Here is a 26,473-nt window from a genome sequence, read left to right on the forward strand (position 1 = left end):
GTAAAACTGAAAACTGTCAGACACGGATCAACCCTTATCCACCAATGTCATTTTAATTTTGATGTATACAACAACTATCCGCACATCAGGGGCCTATGTGGAGTTTTCTCTATTTATACATTGATATTGAATTTTTTGGGGATGACCTTTTACTTTGACAATTACACATTTGGCTTTGTTGAAAGCCCTTATTTTACCAGGGACGTTACAACCTTCCTGAGCAACCTCCAGTTTCACATTCTTATAGTTTAACACGTTTATGCTGGTAATTAACTCAGTGACATTAAATGGAAACACTTTCATATCATCTCAGCCAGTCTGAGGATTCTGTTGAACAATTTTCTGTTCATAGAAGTGCTTCTCAGTCTTTGTAATATGTACTGATGTATTCATATGTCTTTACTCCAAATATTTAAAAATGTGCCAGGTTCAGCAGTCTAGCTGCCACTGAGCTCATGCCACTTGAAGTATTGCAGTATATATTGGCACGCTAAAGTATACACACACTCCAGACTAACAGTAAATAAACACTGAATGTAAGCCATTCTGACTGAAGTGAGAGTGTGTTAATCACTTTCTGGACGGCAGCACTAAAGCTTTACAGTGACGTATGTGATTGATGATGTCATCAATCATCACAATAAAGTTCTTTACTGGAAAAACAACAACAGGATTTGGATCCACTATGTTTAAAATACACTGCACTTGGCATTTTGGTAATTGCAAAAAAGCTTTACATTTTACAAAATGTTACATGCCCCATTGTTGTAAACACTATAAGGCCACAAGTATATGGACACCTGAACATTCAGCCGCTATAACAGCCTCCACTCTTCTCCCATTTAGCTTGAGGGCACTGATGCTGGGCGATAAGGCCCGACTCCTGGTGGGGTTGAGGTCAGGGTTCTGTGCAGGCCAGTCAAGATCTTCCACTCCAAACTGGGAAAACTATTTCTTCATGGACCTGGCTTCACACAAGGGGCCATTGTCATATAAAACAGGGTCTTCCCCAAACTGTTGCCACAAAGTTGGTATCATTGTGGCCAAGACCAAACCATGAACGGAGAAGACTGTCTTTCCTCATACTTTTGGCCTTACAGTTTAGGGCCAGTGGCTTGTGATTGGTGTCATGATCAGAATGAAACACAGACTGAGTGTGTGGCCTGGTATCTATACCATTTTATAAACACCATTGATGTTTATAGCTAAGCTTTCCTGCAGGCTACAGCTACCCAGAGAAATATGTGTATGATTGTGTGTGTGTGTGTGCGTTTTTGAAAAAGCACAGGGCGGTCTCATGACATTTAAACATTCTGCCACCGGCCTTTCAAAACAAAAAATAGATCATGTGAACAATGTTTGGTGTGTGCTCCTACCACTGATGGTGAGCCCCAGCTCCACTCCTCTTTTCTTCGGCAGTTTGACGTGGAAAGTACCACTACTAGGCACCACTGACTCTGTAATACCAACACACAGACACACACAGTGTTAAACACACGCAGAAAAGCCATTACTATAAAAAAAACAAAAAGCAACAAATAATTATTTTCATCCCGCTTAACATTTGTAATTACAAGACATTTAGCTCTGGCTCTTATCTCCTCTGAATTGCTCTTCTTCGGGGCAAACAGCGACTTCAAATCCTCACAGTTTGCCTGCATGAGTCATAATACTAATTCCACCAGTAAAACAACTCTACATCCAGGCATAAACATGATGAGTGCAAGTTGTGAACGGAGTAACCACTTACCGTGTGATTCCTGTATTTTAAAATCTGGGCCCAATTTTGACATATTTTGTGGTCTAAATGACTAATAGGTACAAAAAGTTATGGAATTGGTCCAGTAGATCACCTCAGCCTGCAAACGGGCTGCAATGGCTGCAACGTAATTCTTGGGGGCAATTATGGAGAGGATCCCTACAGAGATAGACCTTTTTGTTAGAGAGTAAGATCCTTTTTGTTTAACCAGAAGACCAGAGAGGTGAGTTGTTGGAAGACGACGGTGGAAACGTGAGTCAGTAAGCCATCGTACTTCTGTGACTGTGACTGCAAACATGATAGTCAAGTTTCATTTCTGTCCTTGAGAGCTGAGCGAGAAAAGACTCAGCTAATCTCAACAACAATGTCAAAAATTTGGCAATGAACATTTTGTTCCATTAGCTGCCTATCAGTCACATTTCCTGTGTGTGTGTGTGTGTGTGTGTGTGTAAGTGATTTAATTTCTTGAACAGTGTTGTGCCTGACAGCTACAAGGACTGGACGATAAGTATATTTCATTCAGAGCTGCTTAACTTATTTTGAAAGGCTTCAAGAGTAAAATTAATTAAATATTACACTTTGGGAATTGGCTGCATCAACTTTAATGGTAAGAAATCATTCTAATTTCTCTCTGTTTATAGGATAAATGCTAATTTCACAATTCATTTACTGGCTATATTAACTAAACTAAATGATGCAACATTATGAAAGGCAACACCAGAACAGTGGAAACATTATTTGATACTGAGCTACACATCTCAAACCAAGTCAAATAAAATCTCTCATAGTGCGATCACAAGGGAAAACATTTGATTTCAATAGTTTGCGCAAAACAAACGATAACAGGTAGAGACAACACATAGGAATTTGTGTTGATGTATTGATTTTATGTAAGTTCACTGTCGATAACTTCACAGTTAATGTTTGTTGTTTCAGTAAACTGTTCTAAAACTCTCAGTGACTCGAAGTAAACAGTTTATCAGAATGTTTTATTGAAGAGATAAAACGAGAAGTGTGTGTGTTTAAGTGTACCATGAGAGACACTTCCATGACTGAAATGTTTTTAATCTCTTGGTGTAAAACAGTTCCATTTAAAGGATGGATGTATATTGTTTTCTAAACTACAAACCCTACGCCTCATCCTGTAGAGACAAATCTTCTCTGTTAGAAAGTAAAGAAAAACAGCAGACTGCTCCTTTATCATAAAAAAACATTACATGTTAGCAATCAGCAGATTCACTTCAAAACAAATTAACAACAAAAATCAATTTTAAGATGACATCCAAACTTGGATGATTAAAACTTTACCCGTGAGCTCAGCAATTTATTTCAGAATGCAAGTGGCATTGGAAGTGACTTTTCTTCAACATAGAAATCAGGACTGAGGAGGGTAATGCGCAGCTTTGAACCCGTAGGGTGTCTGTGTGGTAGTTACATTTTCATGGGGTTAAAAGCATGTAGATGGGGCCATGCCCTGCAGCGAAGAGCTGTAATTATTCTGTCCACCCCTGCCTGCACTGAGACAAAAGCTCTCTGCAGCTGAGTTTGACCGGTTCATCCCGTCTGTGCAAATGTGTCTATTTGAACACTCTCAAACAAAACTGCTAAATGCTCGCTAACAAAGAATGTACAGCATATAACAGTTGCCCTGTTCTCTTTCATTATACACTATAAACCTTTTTGAAAATGCTCATAGATGAGCAAAGAACAGGTGTCTGACACAATTTACAAAATCCAATAGTTGACATGAGCTATAATAAAGTCCCACTGTCACAATAGAGAGTAATCAGGCGGAGAAGTAATACATCGTGGTGTAATGATACGAGAGACAGAAATCACAAACCTGCTACGTCGAATTCTATCTCCAACGTGACCTTATTGGTCAGCGCTGCATCTCGGAGAAGCTGATTGGCCTCCTCCAGTGTTCCATCTTCTGTGGGGATTCCATTGATTGACAGGAGGCGGTCTCCGACCTGCAGCAGGCCACACCTACAACAGGAGTTACCATGGTGATGTCAGAACGATGGATATTTACTCTCTAGTTATCACTGTATCTTACACTTTCAGTGCTTTGAGGCCTGAACCCCACAAATCCCTGCAGCTCCCATGTTGTTTTACCAGTTGTTGTTTTCCTTTATCCATCTTCTTACATCTGGAACAGAACCCGGGAGTTCTGCTTTCAGTATGGCACTCCATAGGCAGAGTATGAGGTTTTGTTCAAAGAAAGATCTCAGATGAACGCAAATTTTAGGCCACAAACTGATCAAAGTTCTGAAGATTTTTGAAAAACACCGTAGGCTTTTTCAGTGGGGACGATCTCTATTAAATAGACCTCAGCAAAGGTAGAAGTTTAGTTTTGTAGTACTGGAACCCTCTGAGGTTCTTCAGTTCTTTCAGTCTGAATGACCCATAAAGGTTTCCAAAAAACATGCAGACACTAACATCAGCTTCTTTCTTGTGTGTGTACAATCAACATCATGTTTACGCACCCTGTCATTTAGGTCATGTAGCCTATTGCCTATTTAGACAGGATGTGTTAAAATGCTCCCGAAGGGGAAAGAAAAACTCAAGCATGTAGGCGTACTAATCGTCAACAGCCCCCCTACCTGTGATGTATTTTCCTTTAATTCATGTTACATAGACAGATGACACCGGAAGGAGCTGCAGACTCACTGCTGTGTTACATACCACATTATTTTTAGCTTTTTCTTTTAGCTGTTTGTTTGGATATTAAAGATTTCTGTTTCCAAAACATCCACCATTTAGAAACCCCCAAACCTGGCTCCTCACTACATAAATCAGTGCTGGAATGACAGTAAAGCACATTAGCGCTGACTATTAAAGTAATGAATTATGTAAATACCCTTCCATGGCAAAATAGAGGTAAACTGCGAAGGAGTTTCAAGCTATTTTGGAAGCAAAGTCCCTCATATGTTATTTGGATATTTGACTGCATTTCAAGACACTCCAGCTATACAAGGCACTACGAGTGACAAACCCACTAACCTCTGCTGCTAACTGGCCTCTATGAATAAGCTTAGAATCACCAGGAACACAACGGGTTCTTCTTTTTATAGCATGGTGGAACCATATGCTACAGAGAGCCCTCACTGCAGTAATGAATTACTGGGGAAAATGTGATTCTGACTGCAGCAACATTATTTTGTCTGTGAACGTCTTGTGGGTCAAAGGTCATGACTGTGGTTTAGAATTAGTGCACTGAACTACAATAACAGCCAAATTAAATGCTATGAAAGGAAGTTTTTTCCTCGCCACTGTGGCCAAAGTGCTCGTGGTGGGAACTGTTGAGTCTCTGTAATGACATTATAAAGAGTCGGTCTAGACCTGCTCTATTTGTAAAGTGTCACGAGACGACTTTTGTTGTGATTTGGCGCTATATAAATAAAACTGAATTGAATTGAATTGAATTGAAATGATTACGTAGTTCTGCACCAAGGAGACTTCTGACAGGAGAAAATGAAGATGAAGCGATTTGTCTCACTTAAACTCTCCATCATGCAGTTACTGCCCTTTGGATTTGCAGGGCACACACACACACACACAGACACACACACACACACACCAAGACTATCTCACTTTCCCATTTTTTGTTCAGGAATTAGCAGTTAATATCTCCCTCCACTTCTTTCCTCTGTTTCTCTGTGTCTTTTGTTCTTTCTTTCTTTAGAGTTTGAAGAACAAACTCAGTTTCAGGGTTCCTCTCTCTTCTATCTCGTATTCTTTCATCTTTGCTCTTTATTCCATCTTTTTGTTTCTTCTTCATCTTGCAGAGGGTTTACGTTCGATAGGGTTCTTGTGAGTTGTTTTATATATAATCCATTATCCAGCCTTGATCTTCAGTTTGTGCAGTGCTAAATGTAACTAGCAGCATACTGTATATAATGCATTGCTTTGATTACTGGTTATGTTTTACTACCTTGGTTTAAAAAATAAAATTTTTTTACAACATAACATTTATAGAAAAACTTCCTGCAGGATAATTGCAGGTTAAAACCTTAAAAGAGGATGTCTTCTCTGGTCACCGCGTTACAAAACTTATGGTTTTAAACACTATAAATCGTGGTTAAGTGTAATTCAGGGTAGTGTTAAGGGGTTTATTTGGATTCACCCTGTCAAGCGCGAAGGAAGCTACTTATCGATTCCTCCGGCATGGGCGAGGGGAAGCTAGCTAATTAGTGTTGTTAGCGTGGGCGCTAATGGAGAAGGGAGGGTGGCCTCGGGGTGCAGAAACACACCCAGCACTTAGAGAAGCTGTTAATACGATGGGACATCAATCAGCAGACACACACATACACACACACACACACACACACACACACACAATGCAGACACAATTGAGAATTCATACAGAGAGACTTCAGTGAGTTCATCAGTGAACACATATGCATGAATTAAAGAGCAACAAAAGAAGAAGCAAACACACAGAGGATCGTGAACACAAACATACTTTGGAAAGGCCCACCTACATTCATGTACATAGAGTAAATGCTTAAAACATGTTCATACACCCACACATCACACAGAGCCAAGCTGTTAATACACCGCCAACATCAGTCTCACACACACCCACACACACAAACACTAACATTCAAATACACACAGGACAGCTAAGTAAAGCATTAAAGCCAGCATATGTCCGCACACACACACACACACACACACACACACACACACACACACACACACACACACACACAAAGCCGTTTAGCTGCACTTGCTTAATCACAACTACATGTTACTACACTGTAGTACCAAGTAGTACACTACAGCCTCCAAGCAGGCTAGCGTACAACAGTGTGATTTTAGGTTATATGATTTTAATAAGTGAGGCCATTTATAATAGTATTATTAATAATCTTAATAAATTCAAATGAGGACACATTGTTTCAGACCTGCTTTGAGTTTCAGTCGTCTTTGTACTTTGAGACTATAGGATGCATCTGACTCTTCAGATCAACATGTAAAATAAAAAAAATAGCCTGATAAAATATGATGCTTACTTTGAATTTAAGCTACCCAAGAATATATTAAACAAAATCCAATATTCAATCAATGTTTTAACTCTTCAATTATAAACTTTCACAGTTGTTTACTTTTCATACCTCAGTATTTTATTGCCCAAACTTATTTATGCTAATAAATAATAGAATATATCTTTCATTATAATACACACAGAACACATTTACTTGTGAGGTCGATCTTGAACAAGCAAAGCTGGCAGTTTGTTATTGAGGAAATGATTTCTGATGTTGTAGTGCCAGAATTAAAGTCTCAGTCTACCTTTGTATACAAGCCTTGTGTCTTTGTAGTGTTGTTTTTGTGTGGGAAGGCGATACATCACAGAGCAGACACATTGGTAAAGAACATAAAGGTGTCATACGCTGTTTATTCATGCATGAACGTGTACGTGCTCACCTCTCTGCAGAGCTGTCGGGCTCTATGAATCGGATAAGTGGGGGAGCAGACAATGTTTCGGTGGCAAATATTCCTCCCTGCAGCTGGACACCGAAGCCGTTGAGTGGGTCGCCTGTTAGGACGACCTCACTGGTCTCTACATGAACTACCTGACCGCCCGGACCCACCGAACTGGACGCCAGGGACACTAAACACACACAGGTACACACGTGGGATTGACTTTTTGATCATTAATTTCCCTTCAGAAAAACTGATATCACTGTACAGACAGACAGACAGACATATGGAGCTTACAGGAGCTTTTGTGCTCTTTCTTCCTCTGCCTTCGTTTGAGCAGCGAGTTACGTGGACTCATGGGAACTGTAGGCCTGGGCAGGGTACTGGAGCTCTGGCTACTGGGGCCTGACGTAGTCGTAGAGCCGGGAGAGAAACTGGCAGATACCAGAGCTGCAAAAAGGAGAGAGAAAAGACAGATGATGTCCAAAAGGGATTTGAAGAGAGAAAGAAAGAAAGAAAGAAAGAAAGTCCAACAGTCTCATCACAGCGTGTTTCTGTTCTTACACTTGCAGTAGTCGAGGCTGTTGATGGTGTTATTATTTGAGGCGGTCCACGACTTGTTGAGGGTGGAGCTTGTGTTGCAGAGGGTGGAGTTTGGAGGGTGACAGTAGTTCACACAGGGGTCCCAGGAGTGGGGGTGGTCTGACTTCTGAACCTTCACTGGAACACACACAAATCATTTTGTTACTTGTGAGGACAGCGTTTTGACTTCCGTTAACGTCCCTAGAAGCTCACGCTGACTTTCAAGGTGCTCTCATGCTTATTCAGTGTTTCTCACCAAAACAACGTGTGAATCCTTGAGGTCTACAAAACATAAAACATTTGCAGAGCTAGTTTCTAAAAATATTCAGAATTCTGAATTGTTTACATCCGTGTTTGCTAGCTTGCAGTCTTCTTCATACTTGCCACGTTGCTGTGCTTTTTTTTGTGCCTTTCTGCCTCCAACTGCTGATCAGTGGTTTAGCAAGACACCAGTGGAAACGGTGTTAATCATAATGTGTTAATTAGGGTTAGGATAGCTTTAGAGGTGGCTGCGTTTTGTTACCTTTGGACAGACTTAGGCTGGCGGTTTCCCTGACATCAGCTTCATATTTACTGTACAGACGTATGTGTATTTTCACATCTAACTCTGCTAACTTCCTAGAATGTCGACTTTTCTTTTAAATGGAATAATGTGATCATATCTCTGCTTTCTACTAGTGAGGGATGAGAGGGATAATAGCAGTAACAAACTATGGTAGCTTAGCATTAGCTAAGTGATGTGGGACTCTGACTTGGCACAATATCTGCTTTGAGATAGACATGGTTCATTAGCTTGCCTCAGAGCTTTTCAGAGCTGTTCAGCGCTTCACCGTTGGTAGCAACGCGATCAATAAAGTAGCTAAATAGGATACTGTTCGTTATCTGAGGCAACTTCTTCAGGTCGTGCTCCAATCCCTCGGTAGCAGAACGCAGAGGTATGATCGTATTATTTAAGGTGTGGCAGGCTGCGTTCCAACGTCATTTATTTCCTCAAAATCTCTAAGACAAGGGAAGACACCTGCAGCATACCACACACCTTACAGATGCCGGTTCGGTGAAAAGAATAACCCAAGTCGCCCAAAAAAAAGTTATCATGGAGCTAGGAATAATGTGGGCAGAGATATAACAAACACCTGCCAGTATTTTACATAAATACCATTGGCAATCTGTAATTCATTGGAATATCATATGGAATTATCTCATTCAATTGTCAATTAATTAGACCTGCAGCACGGTGGCTACAAAAAGCAAACCTGATTAAAAAATGCTGACGGACTGTTCCATCTGTTAAAAGTCACTTTTCCTCAGATGTCGGGGAGAACCTCTTCTGGGGAACTTCCCACTGGGGGCATCAGCATACGATCAAGGCTCAAGTCTGACAACCTACACAGCTTCATGTGTAATTCCTCACTACACACACTTATCTCAACTCTGAAGCTGATCCTAAGCTGGCCTGCGCTGCCACATCCATCCAGCAGAGCTTTTGTTTCCTCGACACGCGAGTCATCTTATCTAAACCATTTTGTTGGCGGGAGGTCTGAGGAGCATAAGTGTATTGTATTTTCCTGTCTAATCCTCCCTGAGAAAAAAAATAAAGTCATTACGTGCAGTGAAACCCACCGGAGAGACAGATCTGCAGACAGGAAATGGCTGCAGTCACACAGATAGATGCACACAGGCAGGACACTGCGCATACACGCTTAGCTCACTTCCACACCTTACATACATAAGAGAACACACACAAGGTGAAGTGTGTGTTCACTGTTCAGACTCACCAACATAATGTAGACTGCAGTGACACACACACACACACACACACACACACAAATGCAAAACCTTTAATCAGAGTGTCTATTAATAAAGCAGCGGTAGGCTGGCCGCAAGGTCTCCTGCAAGGCCATCAGTATCCTAATGAGCTGTGTTCAACACACACACACACACACACACACAAATACACACATATACACACATATACACACAAGGGCGGTCACACAGTCGTGATTAGAAGAAGGAAAGAATGAATTTTGCTTCGTAGAGACAAATGAAGGAGATGCGAGATGAGATGCCGACCTTTTGAGTGTGTGTGTGTGTGTGTGTGTGTGTGTGTGATCGGTTAACATGTGTAGCTTCTAGTGCTTTCTTAAAATGAACTTCATTGTTTTCTGCAGCTTCAACATAGATCAGAATAGGATAAAACAGAAAGGTAGAAAAAAAGAGGGAAGAGGAACAAAAGTGAAAAGATGATTAGAGAAGATAAAAGGGGACGAGATGAGAAAAGAGGGAAGGAGATGTACAGAGAGGGAAGAAGAGGAGATGGAGAAAGAAAGACAAGAAGAGAAGAAAAGAATAGAGGAGAGAAAAGAGGAAGGAGATGAAACAAAATACGAGCAGAGGAGAAGGAGAAGGAGAGGAGGAGGTGTCAGGCTGTAAGCAGCGTCTGACAGCACGCAAGAGAGGTTTAATGACTTTAATTAAATACCATCCTGCCTTTACACTCCCTGTCACTCACTTCTCATTCATCCGTCACTTCTCTTTGCAACTTTCTCTCTTCCTGCCGCTTTCATGCCGAGATGAAACTCCCGCCCCACGCAAACTCTATAGAAAGAAGAACTGAGACTGAGGTTTTGTCTATTTCAGACTAGAATTTCTAGAATGTGTCTCCATGTTGTGTCTATCAGCCTGGTTTTTAATCCTGCCTTTCTCTCATGAGACTCTAATCAGGTCAAAGGAAAACGCAACATTAAGGAACACACAAACACATTTTTCCCACCAACCAGGAAAATGAATTCATGTTTGTCTGACTTTTTCAGCTTTATCACAGGTTCTACATGTGTGTGAACCTGCGTGTTTCTATGCACACATGCCATTATATGTGTGTGTTCACTTGTCACACTTAAACCCCTCAGCTGTGAAGCATTAACCTGGGATAATAAAGCAGCCGTTGGAATCAGCGTTTCCCCTGTAAATCCACTGGCACTAATTCTCCCGCAGATGAAAAGCCATCACTTGGCTACGGGTGAAGAAACACTCCTTCAACTAATTAAGCTCAAAGTTGCTGTCGCAGCCAAATGTTCCTCAGTCGTTGTTCTGCGAGAGAGGATGGCGGGAAGAAAGACACTGGGATGAGGGGAATTTTATTCCTCTCTGATCTGCTAAATTTGCGTTGGGCGACTTAATTGGGGCTGAATCCAAACAAAACCCTAATTCTGGCTACCAGTTTATCCAAAATGACCGCCGAGGAAGGTGTGATGACAAGAAGCTCAGGAATCTAAATACGTATAATTCTATACAATCATAACTAACGTCTTGTTAGTTACTACTTGCTCAGCAGGAATTAGCATTTTTTGATTGTGGCCAACAACAGGGTTTGTATATTATCAGCACACTGCGGATCAAAGTCCACAAGAGACAGAAAAATATATATTTTTGCCTGGCAAGTTGTCTGATGCCAGATATCTGAAAAAAACAAAACTCACTCAAACACCACACAATGTAATATCTTAGGCCAAACTCATATATTCCCATTGTACATGTAGCAATAAGTTCCCTTACATGTTGTTTTAGTGTTTGAGCAGCTGCTGTATCCTGCATTAATCTTATATCTTATATAGAAGGATTTGGGGGTCACTTTGAACAAACCAGAGATGTTTTAGACGCTCACACAAAATAAAAATATCTACTTATTTGTCTATTTTAAGTGTTTTTTTCCAACCTTTGTCAATAAATGCACTTGTTGTTGTCACATATTGATTGGTAGACTTCAGATTTTTACATAAATGGTAAATGATCCCACCTATATAACTTTTCAACCTTCACAGATCCCAAAGCGCTTTAGTCTCATTCACCCATTCACACACCAACGGGCTGCCGTGCAATGTGCTGGCCTCCATCGGAAGCAAACTCAGTGTCTTGCTCAAGGACACTTCGACATGACGGGTATCGGACCCCCAGCCCGCTCTAACCAGCTCTACCTCCCGGGGTTAACCACTTCACCACCATGCCACCCACATACACACGACTGGTCCACCCACCTGTGTCGTGCTGTTTCCCAGTTAGCCTTGTTTGATGGGAGGGGAGTATTTCTAATTTCACCAGTTCTGTTGTGCTTGCTAATAGCTGGGTTGCCTCCAGGACTGTACAGTGTTCTGTAGAGGTCCCATCTATGGACAGCAGGTGATCTCCAGCATGCAATGCTCCACATCTGGTAAAACACAGAGACGAGGAATGAGAGAGGAATCTCACCGCAACAAACACAAGAGAGAGAAATACAGCACAAATGGTCTCTTTGTTGTTTCTGAAATACTTCCCTTGTTTTTGTCCTGTTTTAAAAAGCTACATATGCTACACAGGTTAGCTCAGATCAGGACGTCGCAGAGCTGGTCAGCCTGGGTGTGTCGACATTTCCAACTGTGGTTCAAATTTCAAAAATGTATTTGCAACCATGTGGGAATGAATAGTGACAGAACGTGGACCTCCACAGTCAACCTGTTCAGTTGACTGAGGTTATTTTAGAGCTCTTTTCAGCACTGACACAAAGTTCAAGTGCTTCATGTATATTTCAGAGCCAGACTGAGGCTCGGGGCAATATCCTGTCTCCTACTGTCTGTGTTAGTTATAGGGCTGGACACAGCCTGAGTGTGTGTGCACGTCTTAGAGAGAGAGAGAGAGAATATATTACATAAATGTGCAACATCTGTAACTCAGCTGCATAGGTTTGCTTTCAGAAGTGGGACATAATAAAGTCAGAATGTATGTAAATGCTACTTCCTGCATTCATACACATTTATATCAGTCTAGACAAAAACACATATCACCTTGGTTATTCCATAGAGTCAATTCGCTGCTGCTTTATACCTTGTGTATGCATGCACGTCTGCGAACATATATTGTGTGCGTACCTGTCCACCACGCTGCCAGGTTTCACCCGGTCGATGACAATGACCTGCTTGTTTCGATGGTTGGCCGAGGTCAGCGTGATACCCAGCATTGCTCCGGGCGACTTGGCAATTTCCACTAATAGTGGACCGGAGGCGTTTGTTACTGTGTCTGAATGGGGAAAAATGTTTTACATTTGAATCATTTCGCTCTTTACTGTGAACTAATGCAGAGTACCTTTCAATTTCTATCACCAACATCACAGTAAATAGTGTGACGACCAGGGTATTCTTTGCAATGCATTCAGAATTAGTCAAAGTGAGCAGTTTTAAAAAGAGTTCAGCCTCAGACAGCAAAAAGCCAACACATCCACAAAAAACACAACATCCAATTTTTTTGTCTGTGGTATTTTAGTAGTTGGAAGTCTAGAAACTTTTGCCCCAAGCTTTAATTCATGTCTGAGTCTGGTGTGTGAGTATATGTGTGTGTGTGTGTGTGTGTGTGTGTGGTCTCTCACCCATGATAGTGACGTCATACTCTATCTGGAACAGGGCTTCCTGGCCGCACTGAGCCAACACGCTGAGGGCGTCGCTGTGGTTGGCGTTGTGCAGCGGTACACCGTCCACACTGAGGAGGCGATCCCCGGGACGCAGCGTGCCTTCTCTGAACACACACAGACAAAAAGACGACATCAGATGACAGAGATGAGACAAACCACCTCAGAAGAAACAATGAAACTCTGTCAGGAGTCTAAGCTTTGGAATTTTGTATTTCTCTTAAACCCTTTCTTCCACATTTCCCCTTTTACTTTCTCTGAAAAGTCTAACTCCTTGTTTAATGAATTCATTACATAGTGGCCATTGTTGTAGTATATGACACACCAGATACTGTGTGAAAAAATGACGGTGAAAATTTGTGACAAACATGACAAAACTACAAAAACTATGAATAAAAATCGTGACAACAAAAAAACCTTTTCAACCATTCCCTTTCTTTTCATCTGTACTTTTCTTCCCCTTTTCTCTTTCCTGAGCACCTCTTTCCTCTCCTAACTTATTCGTCCTCAATCCTTACTTCCAAATATCTTTTTCCTTTTAACATCTCTCTTACTTCTTCATCTTACTCGCTTCCTCGCTGTCCTACTTGTTCCAGGCTTCTCTTTTCTCCTACCTCCACTACTCTCCGTCCTTCGGATCTTATCCGCTTTTTTTCTCTCCTCTCATCTGTCTGAGACTTATAATATAATTTCTCCTTAAATTCAAATGAAGGACAAACAGAGTAGAAACAGCACTGAGATGATAGATGATACTGCTGTGTCGGGAAAATGTCGAGATTAAACATCACGTCATGTGATCTGGTTTCATTTAAATTATGGTAATTTTTTTTAAAAAGTCCCTGGTTGAGAAAAACACTTTTACAGACTGGATGCTCAATATTCTAGAGGCACTCAATGGCACATTTCAGGCAATTATTTATTTCTCTGAAAATGGATAAGCAGCATTTTCATTTTTTCACGCAGAGGGCTGCATTAAAAGAGCTGATAGATGCTTTATGCATGATGCCAGTGTGAGTAATTCAGAGCTGTCATCATACCAGCCAGAAGTTGTAAAGTATGACGCTGATAGTCCTGAAGCTTTTTAACAACATGATGCAAGCTAAGCTGAGACCAAAAGGATTTATTAATGCTGGAATTAGGTTATATGAAAGAAGCATCTTAGGAAGTTTCACAAGTGTGTGGAGTCAAATAAAAGTCAGAAAAATCTGATTACTACAAAACTGATCTACCTGAGAAGCAGGTGGACAAGAACACAGTAGTGATAGTACAGTTTTTTCACCAATAAAAAAGCTGCAGGCCATAATCCAAAGCCAACATGTTCAATGCACTATTGAACCTTTACATATTTTGAATGTTTTGTGACATTCATTCTGAGGGACAAACATCAAAATGTCTGTTGTCATGTACGTTTGACCAGTTTTCCACACTCACAAAAAAGATATTAAAAAGGTACACTACCCAAGCTGGTATCTTAAGAGTTAGGGGTGGATTTAACTGTGTTTTAGGGTGGATTTTCTAACTGAAATTGTTGGTTGAAACTGACACTTAGCCTGCTTTAAGGCCCGCAGGCTCTATCCGTGTCTTTGCTGTCTTTTTTTTATGATGATATGATGATGCAGGAAAAGCAGTTTCTTTGTGATCGTGCAAAAAACAGCGTGGCTTTCTACACTTTCAGAGTTGGCGCTTTAATTCCCAGTGGGTAATGCTAAAAATGTAGGCACTCCTGGGACTGTATGGTGCTGTGGATTAAGTTTTCTCCAATTGGCATATAAATGGGATATAATGCAGCATGAATATCTCATTCGTTTCCTCTGGACTGACCCACATTTTTTTGATGATTTTCTTTAGAATGGTATTAAATGAGCTTCAGGGCAAAATAACTCAGTAGTAAAATAGAATTTAATCTTGGTTTTTGTCCCAGTCTGTCAATCTGTGTGTGCACCTGTGGAGGATCAACGAGGGCCATGGGAAATGTAAAAGCGATAGTTTTGGTTGATCTGCACAAAACTGTTCTTCCACACGCCCTAAAGATGCAGTCATCACTAGTTCAGCGGAAACATAACTGTTTAGTTTCATGCAGTTATTCTGCATGTGTCCCAATTCATTGCTGCATGCAATTATTTCACAGATAGATAGCTACGAGAATAAAAATAGCATCTCTAAGTTCTAAAGTCTGATTGAAGCTGCTGAGTGATCAGAGAAGGGGGTTACCCTTTTCAATCTTCTCCTTTCTTCGCTGGAGTAACAGTTTGGAAACAGCTGAGTAAAGCATGCTGTTCATAATCTAAACTGCAAGATTTGTGTCATAGCAAAACAGATGGGTGACAAATTAAAGAAAAAACCAACATGAAGTGTCTCAGTAAGGTGTTGTTCTACCACAAGCCTTCAGAACAGCTTCAGTGCTCCTTGTCATAGATTATCCAAGTCTGTTGAACATTCTTCCAAAAATCTACAACTCAAGATGGCCTCTCATACTCCTCAAACAGGAAGTGGAAGAGGCCAACTGTCTGTGTTCATAGGGGGTGGTTTTCTCTATAATAGTTAGAGAAAAAAAAGATGTAAATACTTCCTTTATCTGTATGTTTGTGTTACATTTTAATTGCGTTGCAGAATTGACATATTTTTCCCTTTGTCCATAACAAAGCTCATTGTATTGTATTTCGCAGGCCGTCATCTTTTCCCTTAAAGTATGAGGTCTGAATTCCTGTAGGTGGCGCTCTTTTCTCTGTCTGTTAAATTCATTGCATATACACACCTTTTTGCAGCTGAGTGTTTGTTTTGAACTGTGTAAATGTGGATGTACAGAAGGTTGAATCACTGCTGCCTTACATCAGTTAAACAGGCGCAAAGCTGACATTTATATGAAAATGTCACAGATTATTACTTAAACATGAAGACTGAGACAGACACATGATGACAACATTAAAGGGATAAGAGGTGATTCATGCCGCTGCAGCTATGAGTAACACATAACTGTCAACATACCAGTGACGGTCACAGGGAATGACGCTGTTATCCTTGGGGTTTGTTCGCATGAAGGCGCAGTCAAATCTCTGTGTCGCTGTTTAAATTCAATGCTCGTCTGGCTTTCTATTTTTCCTAGACTTTTATTGGAAGTTGCCCTTGTCACCTCAAAAAGACGATGAATGAATGATTCTTCTCTCGGGCTCTGACAGTATGTGTGTGTGTGTGTGTTTGCTCAGGTATGTCTCAGTATAACTGTTCGTGTGTGTTTGATTGACTATACATGTGGCTTTGTGTGTACACATACGCACATGTAGCTGCATGTGCAGTATATATGGGTTTATGGTTGCATGAGCATGCAGTCGGTGCTACCTGTCTGCAGGACCTCCTGGCCTGACGTAGGTGACCACTAGGGGGCGTGACTTGTGCCAGTCTTCATGGGTACCACCTGCAAGAAGAGCATAAGTTCAGGCTACACTACAAACCTTCACTCTTTATTTATTTCAATTCAGTATGGAAACTACAGAAACTTGCTTCTGATAGGTAATCCATCACAGTGAGGGAGTCATTTGTTTTGTGTTTTGGTCAAACTGACGTTACTGTTTCCTTTGAAGCAACTGGGATTGTTTGGAAAAGTCATTTAAGAAAACTCTGACATCTGAGGTCAAAGAGACTGCTACCTGGAAGGAAGCTTCCTGGAATCAATTTAAATTGTTATTGTAGGCTTTAGAAATGGTCAGCAGAAATGTAAAGAATATACAGTTTGTAGTTAATTCATTAATTAAACATTAAAACCACTGAAGCCTTCCTGTTATCCTGCTAATTAGTCGTTTAAGTGTACCATGTCAGATGAAGGACATCAGAAAGAAATTTCATATTTTTCATCTTTTTCCTACTTTTACAGATTCACTTTACTTTTTTCAGTGTGAGCACAAATAAATGATGCAATGTCTGTATTTTTACAAGGCACAAAACAGTGATACTGCAACAGTCTCTTCGCTTAGTAACACCATTCCAGCATGCTGCCACGTCAATCATAACCATTCATGTAGTTCTCTAAACACAGTAATTGGCTTATTTTACTGATGGTTACCTCTCATGACGAAACCAAAGCTGTTCCCCTCTTTGTGCAAACAGATGTCGATTGTCTTTGATATAACCCCTGAGGAGCTGTCTGGTGCTTTGAGAAGGCAGACATAGACAGAGATAAGAAAGCGTTGCATCATGCTAATGGAACATATACATTTAATACAGAAAAATAAAAGAAATATGAATAATGGCTCAATGTAATGATATGATGATATAATGCCATACAATTGCAACACCGCAAGAAATATACATTTTACTTTGAATTGCACCTGCATCCCAACAGGTATGCATTATGGGATGTGGGTTTTAATTAAGGATGCCTATTATCTCCTTTACTGCTATTACTGTAGCTACTAAAACTACAATTCTATAATCTTAAAATGCAGTATAATAAAATGAAAGTACACATATATGGAGGAGCCGTTGGTGCGTCAGTCAGACGACGAGCTCATCAGCTTCTACCTGCGACGTGCTCTTTGTATTAACAGGCATTCAGACTGAAAATAGCGCAGCGTTAAAGAAATGGTGGCGTGTGCGTCTGAGACAATGAGATTGTTTGAGGAATAGATGCATGAGTTTAAAGGCGTTTCAGATGAGAAAACAGTGCACAGCAATTTATGACACTGTGGCGCAGAATATTTGCACGTCATCACAGCGACAATAGTTTTATCTTTACGGTCGACAGGTAAACAGCAGAATCAGAGTTCCCATCACGCAGTACAATGCTTGATGGCATCATGATGGGTTTGATAACCCTGGGACCCCTGCTGTACCAACAGTGGTCTCATTGAAATCATGTTTTTCCAGCCCAGCATCCTACAGAACACGTTCACACAGGATGATTCTGCATCTCGCTATTTACGTCCAGTGCCAAAGCAGAAGTAGTTTGCACTATACAGCAAGGTGAAACATACAGATATGGAGGGTGGGGTGGATGATGGAAGTTTAGTGAGTCTGATTTGCATACAGGAGACCATGACAGATCTGCAATTAACATTTGACTTTTTCTTGTAACCACCATCTTTCCACAACCACAACAAGGTGTTCTAGGTGCCTACTCCTCACATTCACTAACCTTAACCAACTGTTGGCCCTCACATTAACCCCCAGCCTTAACCATCCCTTGTCGTAGTTGTATGTACCTGTAGGGGGCAGTTCATACTCCACCTCCAGCAGAACTCTCTCCCCTACGTTCTTCAGTAAGCTGATTATCTCTTCATGCCGCAGTTTGGTCAGATTGATGCCGTTCACCGACTTTATGTAGTCACCTACATTTAGCTGGTCACTCCTGCGCAGAAAAGGGATGAAAGCATGTAAAAGCTCGCAGAAATGACAATCAGATGTACATGTTTTGAAAATATGGCAATTAAGACAAGTTTTTTCACCCCTGAGCCCCTGTTTTATTACAGAATATCAAGAAAGTCTGAATGTATTTATGTTTCCCACCTGGCTGCCAGTCCTCCAGGCCGTAGGTTTGATACCCGCGGTTTCCCATCCTTGTCGGTTCCTCCTGAGATGGTGAGGCCCAATGTGCTGCCTTCTTTCTTCACCAGCTCCACCATGGTCACCCCCCGCAGAGCTTCTACCCAAAAACACACATACACATAAAGACAAATACACACACACGAAACAGGGAAAGAGAAGGACGTACACACACACACACACACACACACACACATATACGTACACAGACATATACGCACACACTCGCACACACAAAATAGATAGAGAGATAAGTGGTTAGTGTCTGCCCTCTGTCCATTCTGATTCCCGGATTAAAGGGAAGCCAAGATACAAGAAGGATAAACCAAAAGACGTTCGCTGCTGTGTCCTTGAGTGAGACGCTGATCCCCTGTCTGCTCATTATAAGAGAGTCAGCTGAAATGACTAAAATGTAAATGTGAAGATCAGATAAGATAAGCATCAGTTAATGAGACTTAACAAAGCCTCATTGTTTCACTGTGTGTATCACTGCACTTGAAAAGTTCCTGGCAGGGATGAAAAGGCCTTGAAAGCTTAAAGGACATCATCAGTAACAGCGAATTTGTACAACAGTCAGACAAGCAAATTATGTTAAACAAGACTTTATGTGAAGGAAAAACATCATATATAGCAAGGTTAGACTGCAGGTTGTTGACTACAAGTTACTGTAGAGATTTGTTTCACTCTGAGATTCTTACAAGTCAATCTTAAATTTCAATTCAATTCAAAAGGCTTTATTGGCATCATAGTTTCAAAAACAATGTTGCCGAAGTGTTAAAACGCAATTCGTCCAAATATTTGGACAGTACACAATCTGTTCATCCATGTCAAAAACCGTAAATACATCTATTGTGATACACATCTTTATATTACATTTATTGTAGACAGGATGACACTGACACCATTAAAAACCTATATGGACATATAGGACTATGTCTACGTCTGAGAATATTTTGATTACCAAATGCTTTGATCAGGGTTCAAATCCACCAAATCAAATTAAGGCGGATCCATGCACAGGGAGTCTCAAATATTTTATTGTTTTGTTGATTAAATATTCTGATTGCTTGTTATTGGCATGCAAAAGAAATACATACACTAAATCAAAATAAATGTATTACTCAGTGTAAACTTTTGGATTGCATTCAGTCCTGTAGGTTCCTCTTACTGCAATCAGCATATTGTAAAGTATAAATGTATTTTTGTTAATAACAGGTGTCTCATTAGGGTCTTTTATATTCATATATACATGCAGGTGTCTAAAAATGTATTACTTTGGACATCTGTGATACTAAACTAAATTTAGACCTTGCAATACTATAGTTGACCATTAAATATTTATATATAAAATGTACTGTATATCAGAGGAATTTTCAAAAACAGCCATTTAAACCATGTATCGGACATTATTTGGACTGTGATAAACTAAATCTCTTAGTCGAAACCAAGACTACTGACATACTTTGAATCAGTCTGTAACTAACTAACTAACTAAACCCTCCACTGAACCCACTGAAGTGGATTCTCTGTGGGCTGTAGTAACGAGGATCAAGGAATGGTGGACCATTGGAGGACAAAAAGCTATTGTACAGTGTTGTATTCCCTGAACACTTAATTAAACAACCGTATAAACAAAGGCATCACAATATCCAGAAACATTACATGTAACCTCTTTTCTAACAACTGCAGCGGGCCAGCTATTCTCGGGCTGAGTCAAGGCTTGATGAGGTAAACAACTTAATGGGTTGACTTGGGAACAACGCTGCGGAGCTGGAGAGTTCAGCTCACCTTCATGCTTCTGCTGCTTTGAAGTTAAGAGTTCATGACAAAAGTTCATGAGGAAAGACTCATTTGTCCGTGGCTGTGCGCAGAGTTATCTGACACTATATCCAAACCATCAACCATCCTTTAAAGGAGGCACTCAACACCCAAGGACTGGAAGAAAAGCTGTGTTCCTCTGTTTCTACAGTGGTCATGCTGTGTGTGTGATAGCAGACTGATACAGGCGAGTCTTGTTTCTGGCCCCCTGATTGACGTAAGTCCAGCATTCACTCTCTTCTAACTTCTATCTTCTTCCACTAGTTTCTAACTGTGTCTGTCTGTCTGAGCAGGTCGTGTACGGTGGGATTTTCACTGAGAAAACTGCTTTCTTGTGCAGCTAAAAATGACACTATGGGAGCACTTAGAGTGAATCGAAACAGTAAATTTACAGAACGGACAGCTAAATAATGAGCTAAAATATAGCAATAGCATTATAGCGCCTTTGTAGGTGAAACGAGTGAGGCACTGATGTAATAGGCTGATAGACAGCTGTCTCTCCATTTGTCTGTATTTGTATCATCATCATTTACACATGCACACACACACACACACACACACACACACGGGCGACAGGAACCATTGAGTGAGTACTGCAGATAAAAAGCTGTCTCTCATTCGTCTCTATATCTTCTATTCACACTCATGCACACACACACACACAGGTGATATGAAGCTTTGGTGTGATGGATGGCTAGATTAGGTAAATCCTTCAGGCGACACTGAGGATCAGTGAGGTGCTTCACACCACCGTTATTTCTGGTGGGTATTACAATACACATATATTCACACAGGAACACACACACACACACACGTACATTATCTGCAGAAGGGCACTCGTTCATTCATTAGTCCTTGTACTGTTCATATTTGCATAAAAGCACCAGCGCTTTCACAAATGTAGTTCGATGCTGTGAACATCTTCTGAACTGAATCCATCACAAAATGAGTTTCTCCTCCACAGATGCAGAACTGACCGCGTTGGGATCCATAAAGTTTTATCTACCACTTAATGTTGATGCTCAGGGAATACAGAATACACGTGAGAAGATTTCCACATACAGAAGAAAATCATTTCTGTTATGTAAACAGAGAACTAAGGGCCAAGGAGTTATTTTACATCTAGTGATGATCAGGCAAACGGAAAAAAGTGCAAATGTTATCTGTCTCACACACACACACACACACATTGAGATATATCCTTATGAAGATGTACTCAAATAATAGTCAAGAGTCAACAACAATGTGGCTATGGAAGGTGAATGAGACAAATACTTGTAATTTAATATACCTGTGAAGCAACGCGACGCTGGAACCGAGCACGGAGCTGAGTTACGTAACTGTGCATGATGAATACGGATTGATAACGAGAAGAGGGGAAAAGTATAAAAGAAACAGGAAAAGGAAATCGACGCAGACAGCAAGAGATGACTCAATGGAGGGATTTGGCTGAGGTGATAAGAAGGCAGGAAAAAAGAAAAGCTGATACAGGAGATGAACTAAAATGTCTGATTTGATGTGTGACATATATTCATGTGAGAGAGAAGGTAAGACAGCATCAAGCCAAGAAAACCATTTCATCATGGGACACTATACTTGAATCTGACAATTTGAGCCCAATTCTTTCATGTGACAAAGAAAAATCTACTGTCTTCTTATCTGACATGTTTGTTGCTAAGCAGCTTCATAGGTTTAAGGTTGTACTTTCAGCTCACTTTTAGTTTCTGCTCGTGTGCTTGACTAGTTGGCATTAATGGATGATTGCTTATGAAAAAAAAAACTGAATATCTGCCAAAATACAAAGTTTTGCTTTTCAACTTCACAGTCACAGTAGAACTGTTTTGGTGTATTTCTCTGCTTTTCACATAATGCATGAGGGGGTCATTCAGTGTCATATAAGTTGGGGAGAGAAAGGTGGTTCTACTGGATGATCGTGTACGAGATGGTTAGAGTTTTATTTTGCAACAGCATCGGGTCACCAGCTAAGATACAGACAGAATGGGGTTTTATGGAACCGTTCACACTCAGGGAAACTTTCAGAGAAAACACATCAGTTCACAGACGACCTGGAACCTTGTTGTTATCTCTGCAGTCATCAGGTCACCCTGTCATTCATACACAAAGTGCATCAGAATCTGATAGTGAACTACAGTGAAAATGATCCGGTTTGATGTTTTTGTTAATTCCACAAAGTAGTCGCCAAATTCGGCTGATGGCATTTCTATTACGATAGATAGATAGATAGATAGATAGATAGATAGATAGATAGATAGATAGATAGATAGATAGATAGATAGAAGTTGTATGTACCTGGTATACTGTGTCTTCTCGAGGCCATGGTCTGTTCTGGTCCAGAGATATCCTTTGTTTTTCCATATGGCCCGTCATCTAAAGAGAACAGAGACACACAATAAAGCTTTAGAGGCATCAATAAACTTCTAATTTTGTAATTTAAAAATCGAAACAGTGACGAAACAAAGACGAACAGTATTTATGATCCTGCTCATTAAGACAAGTGAAAGGTGTTGGATTGAGGTTTACTTCCTGTTTCATGTTGTATAATACACAATATACACAACAACTTCAACAAGAATCAACAGTCCCCACACACTTTGATGCTGATGAACATTATAGATGTTATTCGTTGTCAGTTAATTTGACTGCGATCTCTCTGTGCTGTGTTTGGCTGTACACAGTGAGTGAGTGAGACAAACATTTGAGGCATTGTCCTGATTAAGTTGAAGCCCCTAAAGTTACACACAGCGCCACCTACAGGTCGGAAGTGCAGCAGTGAGCCTGAGCAGACGCAGCCACAGTGGGTCTTGCTGCCTAAAGAGCTGCAGAAGGCTCTCTCAATGCTGTTTCAGGGGCGTGTCCCCCCCTGACAAGTGTAACATTTGCAAAAATTGTACAAAAATGCTGCTGTGTAAACACTTGAAAAACCTCCCTCATATATAATCTACTTAGCAGTATCACAAGTGCAATAACATCCACTTTGTATGTACACCCATGTAAGACGATTACATGTAAGGAAGACTCTCAGTCACTGTAGTACCTTTCAATAGTTTGATGCATTGCTATATACACAGTAAGGCAATTTGCGAAGTGTTGATATGAAGTCTGCCTGCTGCACAGTGAAACAGAGGCCATCATTGTTATGTGTCACAGGAGGGAACAGATGTCCTGCTTTATAGTCTCTGACAGAGACTTCCAGGCAGAGACGTGAGGATTTTAATATTTGATAAGTTATAAATTCAGTTCTACTCGGTTTTCCACAGGTGTCTGTTTGAAACTGCCCTTTGAAACTGTAGAATTAACTGCACAGACTGGAGTCCTCCAAGAAGTCATCACTTTCAAACCCCAATGCTAAATTAACATCCAACCAATCAATCAATACATACATCGATCAATCTATCAAAGGCTAGAAATTAGCAATGGAAATTAGCAATATATACATATGATTTGTAGTCGTATTTTTTTTATATTATTAAATATTTTACATATACATTGAATTTAATGTCCATTTGAGGGTAGCGAGACAAAATAATTTTCTGTTTTTCCCCCCAAAAAAATTCAACAGGTGCTACGATTAATTGTTATGACTTGCTTTGCCTGCAGGAGGCGAACAGGATGGACGTACAGGATCCACCTCTGTAGGTCTAAACTGTTGCTATTACTTTCCTTTTCTGCGGCTGTGCAAGCTGGCATGTGTAGAACTGGTCTGGAAGAGATTTTAGGTGAAGATTCACTTCAGTCTCTGTTTTAGAGTTCATCATTTAGTTTTTAACAAGTCCTGAGCTTGAGAACTTTTAGATTTCATTGTACATATTTGAAGGTCTCATCTATGATATATGTAGGATATTAAGTATTTTGCCAACGCACCTCAGTTTGACAGCAGCTGTGACAGTGGAGCTGAGGCTGTTGTTGTTGTGGCTCAGGGGGGAGAGGATGCGTCCTACTTTACAACCTCTGCTCCATCAGAGGGGTGGGATACCTTTAACAATTCATGAGCCAATTCTCAACTACTTTCACATCCTCCTCCAGAAGTGTCATTAAGTTGCATTATAGTCAGGGACAATTACACCACATAAATGTCTCTGCTAAACTTGCAGAATAAATATGGATTCTGCTTTCCAGCACCTGAAGCAGCATTTGAAACCAGCTTACTATCATCAGCAGGGTTAAGCAGTTGGAAAGGATTTTAAAATGCAGAGTGTCCTGCAAAGTCCTTTATCTTCTAAGTTGTGCTTTTAATTCCTCTTTAAATTGCATTCACACTCTGTTCCGCAAGTCTCACTTTCACTGCAGCAAATAGTCTGCAATAGTTACTTTCTTTTTTTTAATGCAGGACATATTTCATACTACTGCCACTGAGCTTAACTAGCGGTTTTAATTTTTTTAGAATTAAAACATCATTTGCAAACTGTGGCTCAGTGGTTAAAACGTGTCACCTTGCAGCTTATTCACTTGCTTATTCACAGTGTGGCTGTTTCCACATTCATTCAAGACATGCAGGTTAGCTGAACGTGAGAGTGAGTGTGTGAATAAAGTGTGTTTGAACTGTGATAGACAGATAGATAGCGATATGTTGCGTCCCCTGATTATGAGAACGCATGGATGGATAAATCCGTCACTGACGGAAGTCGCTAAATTTCTTTTGGTGGATTTCAGCTATTTTTTCATGCTCTGAATCTTTGTTTGGAGCTTCTCTCTCAAGTCTGCTTTCAGAGCTTCTCAGCTTCTTTTAGAAGAATGCTTTAAGCATTAAAATCCAGTTTGTACATCTATCCTACCTAACAAACTTTACAATAAGTACAATAATTTTTACCATGTAAACAAGTAGTTTCCTATCTTCCATCAACCTAATATATGAAGTGTTTTCCCTCTTGAAATTTCCATACGTGGCACATTTCCCCGCCATCTCACACCTTTGAAATATGGAGCACTTTCCCACTGGTGATGCTTAGAAATCAGTTCTCTTCCCAGCAGTGACAGTGGAAAGGAGGCCATTGTTGTTGTGTTTCAGAGTTTAGCGATCTTCACAGAGGTGTAATAACTTTAATAATTCATAAGTTGTGGATTCAATTTTGCTTTAAACCGCTTTCATAAGTTATCTGGCTGGCTGCTTTCCTGCTGTGGGGCTGTCACAGGCATAATGGACCCCAGAGGCTGCTCATCAACACACACACAGACACACAAATACACGCATCAACAGCAACACATGCACACAAACATGCGCGGCCTCTGGCAGCCGAGAGTGATGCACACCCAAAAGGATTTAGGCGCCCAATGTACACCTGCATGTGCACAGGCACGCAAACACACAAAACACACAAATAAGACTCAAATATGTAAATACAAATACAAGTCCTGCGTGTACTGTTATATAAACAGTAAGTAGCACACACACACTGAGACATAAAGAATGCTTTAGGCAACTTGGCCATCTCTGTCTCTGTGACTGGATGTAAGACAAACTATCTTAGTCACAACTTTTTTCCTCCAGCGGTATGAATCCTCAGCCCTCGTCCACCAAACCCACAACTTTTTCGTGCCAGAGTCTTGGTGGCCGAGGTATCAGCACGCTGCAAACATGTTTGTCACAACAGCCATTTGGAAGCATAACGCACGATCTGGGCACACTGATAGTCTTCTTGAGTGGATATACACATCAGCTTCACTCTGACACGTTGTCTTTTTCAGGTCTCTTTCTGCTGGCTTTTCTCTCCGTTCTCCAACTCTGCCTGATAAATTAGCGTCTCCTGGTGAATAATTTGAATGTGATTAGGCTAATGACTGCTGGCACTGTCAGCTTACTGAACAGGTTGAGTTATAGACGACGCATCAGGCCAGATTTTCCACCTGCAGTAGAAGCAATGGCATAATTCTTATGGCGTGAGCACATTTTTCAGAGA

General features: G+C 40.6%; 1 protein-coding gene across 1 annotated transcript in view; it reads right to left on the reverse strand.

Moving 5' to 3' along the window:
• Positions 1 to 26,473, reverse strand: part of LOC139282446 (glutamate receptor-interacting protein 2-like) — a 134,698-nt gene that overhangs the window by 12,315 nt on the left and 95,910 nt on the right. The window contains exons 2-14 of the mRNA XM_070902167.1: positions 22,869 to 22,946; positions 18,705 to 18,840; positions 18,401 to 18,546; positions 17,263 to 17,349; positions 16,542 to 16,617; positions 13,167 to 13,312; positions 12,673 to 12,820; positions 11,806 to 11,975; positions 7,757 to 7,912; positions 7,490 to 7,642; positions 7,196 to 7,382; positions 3,603 to 3,748; positions 1,377 to 1,457 (exon numbers count right to left, since the gene is read on the reverse strand). Coding sequence (XP_070758268.1) covers positions 1,377 to 1,457; positions 3,603 to 3,748; positions 7,196 to 7,382; positions 7,490 to 7,642; positions 7,757 to 7,912; positions 11,806 to 11,975; positions 12,673 to 12,820; positions 13,167 to 13,312; positions 16,542 to 16,617; positions 17,263 to 17,349; positions 18,401 to 18,546; positions 18,705 to 18,840; positions 22,869 to 22,946 — 1,710 coding nt within the window. The remainder of the gene's footprint in view (positions 1 to 1,376; positions 1,458 to 3,602; positions 3,749 to 7,195; positions 7,383 to 7,489; positions 7,643 to 7,756; positions 7,913 to 11,805; positions 11,976 to 12,672; positions 12,821 to 13,166; positions 13,313 to 16,541; positions 16,618 to 17,262; positions 17,350 to 18,400; positions 18,547 to 18,704; positions 18,841 to 22,868; positions 22,947 to 26,473) is intronic.

This window comes from Enoplosus armatus, chromosome 3 (assembly GCF_043641665.1).
Source record: "Enoplosus armatus isolate fEnoArm2 chromosome 3, fEnoArm2.hap1, whole genome shotgun sequence".
In the NCBI taxonomy this organism is placed as follows: Eukaryota; Metazoa; Chordata; class Actinopteri; order Centrarchiformes; family Enoplosidae; genus Enoplosus; species Enoplosus armatus.